Source organism: Carlito syrichta, unplaced genomic scaffold (assembly GCF_000164805.1).
Source record: "Carlito syrichta isolate Samal-C Ts95f unplaced genomic scaffold, Tarsius_syrichta-2.0.1 Scaffold111608, whole genome shotgun sequence".
NCBI classification, from domain to species: Eukaryota; Metazoa; Chordata; class Mammalia; order Primates; family Tarsiidae; genus Carlito; species Carlito syrichta.
The window spans coordinates 71,761-80,503 of record NW_007055704.1 but is presented as its reverse complement, the minus strand read 5'-3'; the positions used below and the strand labels follow the sequence as shown (position 1 = coordinate 80,503).

The window sequence follows — 8,743 nt, the reverse complement described above, 5'->3', positions numbered from 1 at the left end:
TGCAGCAGCGACGGAGGCTGGTCAGCAAGCTGGACCTGGAGGAGCGCCGGCGGCGGGAGGCCCAGGAGAAAGGTCAGCCCTGGGCCCCCATCCGGCGAGGGCGGGCGGAGTGGGGAGCCAGGGGGCCGCGCCAGCTGCCCGCCCTCTCTCCCACGCCTGCTTCCGGCCTGAGCTGCGCGCGGCCGCGGGCAGCAGGTTCCCCGGCTCCTGTGTCGCAGCCCGAGGCCTCTGGAGAGACAGGCCTGGGCTCTCGCCCATCCTGCCTCCGTGCGCGTCGCCGCGAAAAGCCGAGTCAAAGCCTGTCTGTAAAGACGGTTCTGCAGACACACGTGATTAATAAACGATGGGCGGGAGCTAATAGAGGGTTTCAAATATTAACAGCCCAGCCTAGCGGGAGCAGCCTCGGACCGGCGGGGGCTCCGCCTACGGGGCTGCCGCACCGCCTGCAGCCGGTGGGCCGGGGGCGGAGGCAGCAGTGGGCACGGCATGGCCAGGGCAGGAGGTTGGGCGCCTTCTGCTCCTCAGTCTGCGGCGCCTGCCTTCCCGGGAGCCAGAGCACGGTGCGAGGCTCCAGTGTGAGGGCCGGCCCTCGGGACGCCTGCTGGGGGCTCCGGCCACTCTGTCCTTGCCCGCGCAAAGCTGCGGTCCTGTCCCATGCTGAACTTGGCTGCTCCTTACCCGGAAGGTGGGGTGCAGGCAGGGTCTTCCTGGGGGTTGAGCCGGGCAAGATGGAGGGTCCAGCCAGGGCTTTTCTCGTGCACCTTGTGAAGGAGAAGAGGGCCTCCCGGCACCCCAGGGACGGGGCCTTGCCGCTGTTCTCTGTGCCTTTGAGAGGCTGGGCCCGTCCCCTCCCGGGTGATGGACCCAGATGGCCACAGTGGGCGGGAGTGCATGTGCTCAAGCAGCCTTGTGTTGCCGTGGACACGGCCCCAGGCCTGGGCAATGGATAGTCCCCTGCCGGGGGGAGGGGAAGGTCCCCGTCAGCCCCAGCACCGGCTGGCCATATGGGTCCCAGGGAAGCTGTTCCTTTCTGCACTTGCGTGTGCCCCGAGGGCGCGTCCGTGGGTCGGCCGGCAGCTCCTTGCCCCCGAGTCCGAGCACTGTGTCGTCCCCCAGGGTACTACTATGACCTCGACGACTCCTGCGACGAGAGCGACGAGGAAGAGGTCAGGGCCCACCTGCGCCGCGTGGCCGAGCAGCCGCCCCTCAAGCTGGATGCGTCCTCTGAGGTACTGGGCTCTCCTCGCCCTGCGACGTGCGCAGGGCGGCTCCTGGTCCCCATGCCAGCGCCCGCCTCTTGGCCCCCGCCCCCCGGGTGCCCCGTGGCTGGCGTCGGCCACGGCTCACGGGCCTCGGGGACCGTGGGAGGGAACCCGAGACAGTGACAGCGCCACACCAGTGGCTTCAAATTCATCCGTTTTCTTTCTCGATCTAGAAGCTAGAGTTTTTGCAACTTTTTGGCTTGACCACCCAACAGCAGAAGGAGGAATTGGTGGCCCAGAAGCGGAGGAAGCGGCGGCGGATGCTGAGGGAGAGAAGCCCGTCCCCGCCTACAGTGCGGAGCAAGCGGCAGACGCCTTCGCCGAGGCTGGCGCTGTCCACCCGCTACAGCCCCGATGAGATGAACAACAGCCCCAACTTCGAGGAGAAGAAGAAGTTCCTGACCATCTTCAACCTGACGCACATCAGCGCCGAGAAGAGGAAAGGTGAGGGCCTGGCCCGGCCGCGTGCGGGCGGGGAGGGGGACTCTCGGGCCGGGCTGCGTGGGCCGGCGGGCTCCAGGCAGAATCTGGGCGTGCCGAGTCCTGGGCCGCCCCTGCACTCTTCTGGGAGCACCTGTCTGCTCCCGCCAGCCCTCCGTGGCGGCCTCACCCTGCACTCCCTGCTCTCTGGACTCTGCTGGCTCTTGGGTCCCGACTCGGTGGCTTTCCTTCTGTAGGGCAGCTGCCTCGAGCTGCTGTCTGCCCCAGCTCATCATCTTCCGGTGCCTGAGGGGGCACGTCTTGGGGCCCCTGGGCACGAGAACAGGGCCAGGGGCTCGAGTTCTTGTGGTGTGGGCTTTTCTTCCTGCTGGACCGGGACCGCTGGGCTTCGTGTCCTGATGGCAGGAGGCGTGGGGAGGGAGGTGTGCCAGGCAGGACGGCACATGCAGAGCGGGCAGCTTGCCCTGAAAGGTGCTTCCAGATCGGCCTGGCCACCTAGGGCCACGTTGGGCAGGCCCCTCGGGCTAGAGTGGAAGAGGCCACGGGCACAGCCCACGCTCGGGTTCCGCTTCCCTGGTGGCCACGTGCCGACCGGGGCCAAGGAGCGGGCGTCTTGGTCGTGCGTCTTTGTTCCCCACGTCCCTTGCAGACCCGGTCTCCTTGGGGAGGAAGTCAGGATGTGCCGGTCACGTGGTCTCCGCTGCTTTGCGAGTGTCTTTGTTGGGGCACGGCGGACTGTCTTCCGCTTTCAGCCGTGGCAGGGCGCTTCCACCTTCCCTGAGGGCTGATCCCCATCTCGGTTTGCAAAAAGGATCTTTCCACCTGGCTGAATTTCTGGGGAAGCTTTGGGCGATGTGACCCTTAAGTCGCGGAGGTGTCAGGAAGGGCCACTGAAACGCGTCCCTGTGCCCCATCTCAGCATCCTTGTTCCTCTGAGGAGATGGCAAGTGATCGTGGCATCACACTTGAGCCCCGCGCTGTGCCTGAGGCCAGGCGTGGGCCTTCGGGGCGTGTCCTTGTGGCAGGCCGCCTTTTCCGTCTTCTGTATCAGAATGCCACTTCAGGCATCACCAGGAAGCACAAGGGCACACGGTCTCTCCAGCCTGGTCGCCGAGCCCAGCAGTAGTCTAAGGCGTGTAGGACACGCGAGAGAATTCCGGGCTGGTTGTGCAGCGAGGCTCCTTCCGCAAACACAGTCTGTCGGGGCACTTGCTTCTGGTGGCCCTTGTTTAAAGTGCTCGCACCTGCCCATCCGGTGGGCTGGGGTACCGCTCTCTTTGCTCAGCAGTGGCGCGGCTGGCCAGTTAACCTCGGGCTGCTTTTCTCATAGACAAAGAGAGGCTTGTTGAAATGCTCCGTGCCATGAAGCAGAAGGCACTGTCCGCAGCCATGGCAGACTCCTCGACAAACTCTCCGAGGGACAGTCCCGCCGTCCCCCTGAGCGGTAAGGGAAGGACAGCCCCACCTGTCACCGGCCAGGCCTGTCCCGTGGGCTGCTCAGGGTCTGTGTTGTCGTGAGCCCGACCTGCAGACTGCCTCTCCCTTGTCCGAGCTGCAACGGCCCTCGGGACAGAGCAGCAGAGTCAGAAGGCCGCTGAAGTGGAGGGGAGAGGTGGTCGGTGTGGTTGTGGCCATCGTCCCTCAGCGGCGGCAGAGGCTTGTGCAGAGGCCAGTGCCACTAAGATGCTGTCCCAGTGGGGAGCCCATGCTCCAGCTGCAGACCTGCCCTGCCCGGGCCCGCTGCCCAGGTTCTCCCCTCATGAATCTGCCTGGCTGGTTTTCCTCACCGTGTCGCCAGCACCTGCATTCACACCTCTTCTCTCTCTGTGTCTCTGGTTGCATCTCTTTACTCTGTCGAGTGACGCGGGAACCCTTCGCGTTCTGGTCCTGTTTTCGGCTCTTCGCGCTCTTTCTTGCCCAGCTGGTCTAAGCGCCTCTCTGCCGTTTGATGGCCTGGGGCCACGGCTTTCTTCCTTCAGATCTGTTTCTTCCCAGATGCCTTCTGGGGCCCCCTCGGGGATGAACTTGCTGCTAAACGCAACACTGGCTGCAGACCGCGGCCGCCTGCCCTCCCAAGTCTGGGTTCTTTGTGCTAGGTCTTTATCAAGCATGAGCTCTAGACACCGGGGTCCGTGTGCCAGCCGCTTCGCCTGTTAGCCTACCTGTGAACTAACCTGCGGCTTGTAACGTTTTCCTTCACTTTCTGCCTCGAAAAGAACCCGCCACGCAGCAAGCCTCCCTGGACGCGGATAAGCCTGCCAGTGTCGCGGCCTCCTCGTGCGACGCCCCAAAGGCACTGGAGCCTGGGAAGCTGGACCAGCCCCGGCCCCAGGAGCTGATGCGAGTCCGGGAGCCGCCTCCTGCCAGCGGGGAGAAGGCCAGGCTGGGCGAGGCCCCCGGGGGCAGGAGGAGCCTGAGCATGCTCCACTACGTCCGGGGTGCGGCGCCCAAGGACGTTCCCGTGCCGCTGTCCCATGGCGTCAACGGGAAGAGCAAGCCATGGGAGCCGTTCATCGCGGAGGAGTTTGCACATCAGTTCCACGAGTCGGTGCTGCAGTCCACCCAGAAGGCCCTGCAGAAGCACAAAGGTGAGGAGGCCCCCGCCCGTGTGGCCACACGTGTCCCGCTGGGCCCTGTGTGTGAGGGCGGTGCCTCCCAATCCCAGGGCCTGCGAGACACCTACGGACCCGTCGGGGGCAGCTCTGGTGGGTCCGGGGCTCTACTTCTAGCAGACTCCCAGTGAGCCTGAGGCTGCCAGTCTGCAGACCACACTCCCAGGATGTTCAGTGAGTGGTGCCATCTCAGTTTTGTGGGGCCACGCGGTGCCCTGCTGGTACCAGCAGTGCTCCGTGCATTCCACGGCAGAGGAACTTCCTAGGGGCCCCCACAGGACCCACCTAGCAATCTCTGGTCCCTTGATAACCAAGCACCCGTGGGTGTCTGTCCCCTGAAACCTGGTGAGTAGCTAGTGACCTGACAGTCACCCTGGCCCCACACCTGAGTCTCCAGGTTCACCCCCTGAGAGCATGTTGGGAGTCACTGGAGGTTGGAGAATGAGGGCCACTACATTTCATTCTCAGTGAATCAAAAATTAAAAGGGGTCAGAAGAGAATCTTCACTGTTTAGCTGTCGGGTATGAGAGACATTTCTGTAACTCTGATAGGCAGAAGGGAGAGATTTCACTTCTGCCGAAACCACGTTAGTTTGGCGACAAGCTGTCCAAGGGGAGCTGAGACCTAGGAGGCACCCTCGGACGCCAGCGTGGACCCTGCGCTGTGTGTTTCATCTGAGCTGCTACTATGGCAGAGGCAGGTCACCCTCGAGAGGACCGGCAAGCCTGCCAACGACATGTTGTCCTGTGACTGGAGGTCTCCTCCGCCATCAGAAGAGGCTCTGTTGGGTTTTTCCCTTGAATTTACTTGAAACGTTTGTTGGGGCCGAAGTGTCTGACAGACACAGATGGCCCCACTGTCGGGGGTGCTTCCCGCCTTCTCATGGGATCTGAGGTAAACCCTGCCATCGGCCCTCCGTGCTCATGGGGCTGGCATCCGTGGGTTCCACCAGCCACAGGTTGGAAATACTTAAGGGAAAATATTCCACTAAGTCCCATAAAGCAAACCTAGTGCTACCTGGACCCTCGCAGTGGCATCAGGACATACCTGCTGACTTGGCACACGTGGAGGTGCCTGGACCAGACCCAAGGATTGTGCTGTCCACAGCAGCGGCTTGAGCCTCTGTAGCCTCGGCTGTGGCCACAAGGGTCTTGGACCCAGCCCCCAGATCCCAAGTATGACTGCAGTGTGACCTTGTGCTGCCTTTCTGAGCTCCCAAGACCCTCCCCACATCCTGCAGAGGGCATCGCCCAGGCTCTTCTGTGGCCCGAGGACGTTTTCCTGCCTGTTTCAACTCTTTCTGGCCTTGTGCTGGGCTGTTTCCTTGGGATTTTATTTTAAGGTGACCCTGCCACACCCGTCCATGGGTTAAGCCTCACCAGGGGCTGCTGTCCCCAAGGAGGTGCGTGTGTCTTGAGAACGCCACCTGTAGGGCCTCTTGAAGCAGGCACACCAGGCTAACTCCCTAGCGGGCCCAGAGCCCACTGTCTCAGGACTGAAACACCCATGCCTGTCACCGGGGGAGGGGATCTGGGTGCCGAGGACCTACTAACGAGAGACGAACTGAAGCCCACAAAGAAATCCAAACTCAGAGGGGAACCCTACACAGACTGGCCCTGTGCCAGGGCTCACCGGTGCTCAGGGCCACAGGGTCCTTGTGGCTGGCCTTCCTCGTGGGGCCGTCTCCGGCCCAGAGCCTTTAGGCTGGGCCCCTCCTCTCCACGCTTGACCTTCCTGTCCGTCTGTGTTCCGCCACACTGACACGGGCCCTGTCCCTTCCCCAGGGAGCGTGGCCGTGCTGTCCGCAGAGCAGAGCCACAAGGTCGACGCGTCCGTCCACTACAACATTCCCGAGCTGCAGTCCTCCAGCCGCCTCCCTCCGCCCCCGCACAACGGGCAGCAGGAGCCCCCCGCCACAAGGAAGGGCCCCCCCACGCAGGAGATGGACCAGGCCTCGGAGGAGGAGGAGGATGACGACGACGATGAGGACGAGGAAATCCCCAGGCGCAAGTGGCCTGGGGTTGAGGCCATTTTTGAGGCTTACCAGGAGCACATAGAAGGTGTGGGGCCATGCGGGCGGGGCCCCGGCGAGGTGGTCTGGGAAGGGAGCTGGTGACGGGCTCGTCACGCCACTGCCTGCTGCGGGGACTGCTCCCCGTGTGGCACCAGAGCTTCCTAGGCACCATCACCAGAAGGTAGCTGTTGCCGGGCTTCTGCTGGTGGCTGGTGGTGGTTTCTCACGCTTGAGATGTCTGAGTGACACCTGCTGTGGATGGCACCTGTCACTCTAAGCCTGACAGCGTAAACGTGGGCCCTGCTCTCCGGGCTGTATCTAAAATATCAGTCCTGACACTTGCCTCGGCTTAGCAGGAGGGCCCTGGAGAACGACCTAGGTCTTTGACTTAGCTGAGCCCCCGTGGCCAGGCCTGGTCGTCAGTGCTTGAGTCTCCCTGGCAGGCGTGATGGGACACCCCCCACCCCCCGTGGTGAGGACCGCCCCGTCGGTGGTATGTGTGCAGCTGCCTTTACTCTGAGGGCCACCTGGACGAGGGCTTTGCAGGAGGCGGCAGGCTCTTGGCACAGGCTCAGCCAAAGGCTGGCCTCCCCTCCAAAACCCAGACCGTTCTGCTGTAGACTGGGAATGTACATGCCAGCCCTCCTGGGAAGCCACAGTACTGGGTGGGCTCGAGCATGTGTCTCCCTTGCCAGGGCGGAGTCAGAAGGCCGGGTCTGTTGAGTCAACACTGCTCTGTATACAGCACACCAGAAAGTCACAGCATGAGTAAAGCACGGTCCCTGGCCTTGCGGGTTTTCTGGTGCCTTGTTTGGAATTCCTTCTCCACCTCAAGATCGTAGGGATGTTCTTCTTTGGCATTTTCTTCTAAAAGTCTAAGTTCTTCTTTTCCGTTATGCTGAGAATTCATTTGTGTGTCGGGAGTAAGGTAGCTCCTCCCTCCCCGTGTCCCCCAGCCTGCCAGTGGAGTGAGGCTGTGCCCTCTCCACTGCCAGCAACTGCCCAGCTGCTCTGAGCCTTGGGCCCTCCCTCGAGGACTTCAGGGTCACCTCATTGTCTTTCACCCCCAAAAAAGCCTGTTAGGGTTTTCCATCGCACTGAATTTGCAGGCATGGGAGAACTGGCAGCCCTGTCTCTGGATGTGGCACAAAACTGTTGAGCCTTGCTTTTCTCCATGAGGTTTTCTGTCACTGGATTTCATTTTAGGTCCCTGAGTCCTGATGGGTTTTTGGGGTTTTTTTCCCCAACTCCCTATTGGGGATTTTTTTCGTGTTTGTTATCTATGATCATCTGTTCCATAGATGGGAATCATAGGTAGCACATCTTCTGCAGATAAAAGGGCTTCCTTTTTGAATTGTTATGCTGTTGATTTTCTCCTTGTACTGCGTTGTTTAGGACGGTGGCCCCCAATCTTTTTGGCATCGGGTACAGGTTTTATCCAAGAATTTTTCCATGGACCAGGGAAGATCATCAGGCATTAGGTTTCTCCTAAGGAGCGTGCAGCGTAGATCCCTTACGTGCACAGTTCACAATAGGGTTCGTGCTCCTGTGAGCATCTAATGCTGCCACTGAGCCGACAGAAAGCAGGTCTGCTTGAGTGCCGCTCCACTGTGTGGCCTGGTTCCTAGCAGGCCATAGACCAGTACCAGTCTACGGTCTGGAGCTGGGGACCCCTGGTCTAGAACCTCCAGGGCTTTGAGAGGCACTGGCGGGGGCCCTCGTCTTGTCTGGACATTCTTAGATGCATCCCATTAAAGAGAGAAGGCTCCCGTCGGCCGCATTTTCTGTGCCGCTTCATTTCTTCCTAATGTTGCTCCTTGTTGAATGTTAGTACTCATGTTCTGAAGTGGTGTTAGACTCTCATTGAATTGTACTTCCTCTGTGTGGCTATCAAGATTGCCCTAGCCGCCCTCCATAAATCAGTCAGGTGTCCTCTGTTTTGCATTCTCTGAAACGCTTTGTGTGAGGAATTATCCTCAAAGGTTTGAAGTCCCCCTCCTATCAAAACCAGGTCCGGCACCTTTTGGTAAAACTCGGGTCTCTTAATAGCTTCTTAGGTTGGAAGCCTTACCCTCTGCTTATCTTTTTGGAAGACGCGTTCTGAGGCTGTAACATTCCTTCCTCGTCTGTGTTGCCAAATTTGCCTTTCAGCCTCGGGCCTTTGTCTTATTCCGCCACGTTTCTGGGTGTCTTGGTGCAGCGTGAAGGGCTGTGCGCGTCACGGCCCACAGGAGAGGCCGGGCCGCCCGCGCTGGGGAGAAGCAGTGTGCAAAGGGGGCTTGCCGTGGGGCCTACACGCAGGAGGCACGTCGCCGCTTCTTGTCTTGCAGAGCAAAACCTCGAGCGGCAGGTGTTGCAGACGCAGTGCAGGCGGCTGGAGGCCCGGCACTACAGCCTCAGCCTGACGGCGGAGC

The 8,743-nt window shown here is 61.1% G+C and overlaps 1 protein-coding gene across 1 annotated transcript in view; it reads left to right on the top strand.

Annotated features, from left to right (window-relative positions):
• LOC103273001 (genetic suppressor element 1) overlaps positions 1-8,743 on the top strand; it is a gene marked incomplete at its 5' end in the record, with an annotated part of 20,053 nt that overhangs the window by 6,516 nt on the left and 4,794 nt on the right. The window contains 7 exon segments of the mRNA XM_021718465.1: positions 3-72; positions 1,117-1,229; positions 1,436-1,706; positions 3,034-3,147; positions 3,920-4,291; positions 6,100-6,375; positions 8,660-8,743. The exon segment at positions 8,660-8,743 is cut by the window's right edge and continues 26 nt beyond it. Coding sequence (XP_021574140.1) covers positions 3-72; positions 1,117-1,229; positions 1,436-1,706; positions 3,034-3,147; positions 3,920-4,291; positions 6,100-6,375; positions 8,660-8,743 — 1,300 coding nt within the window.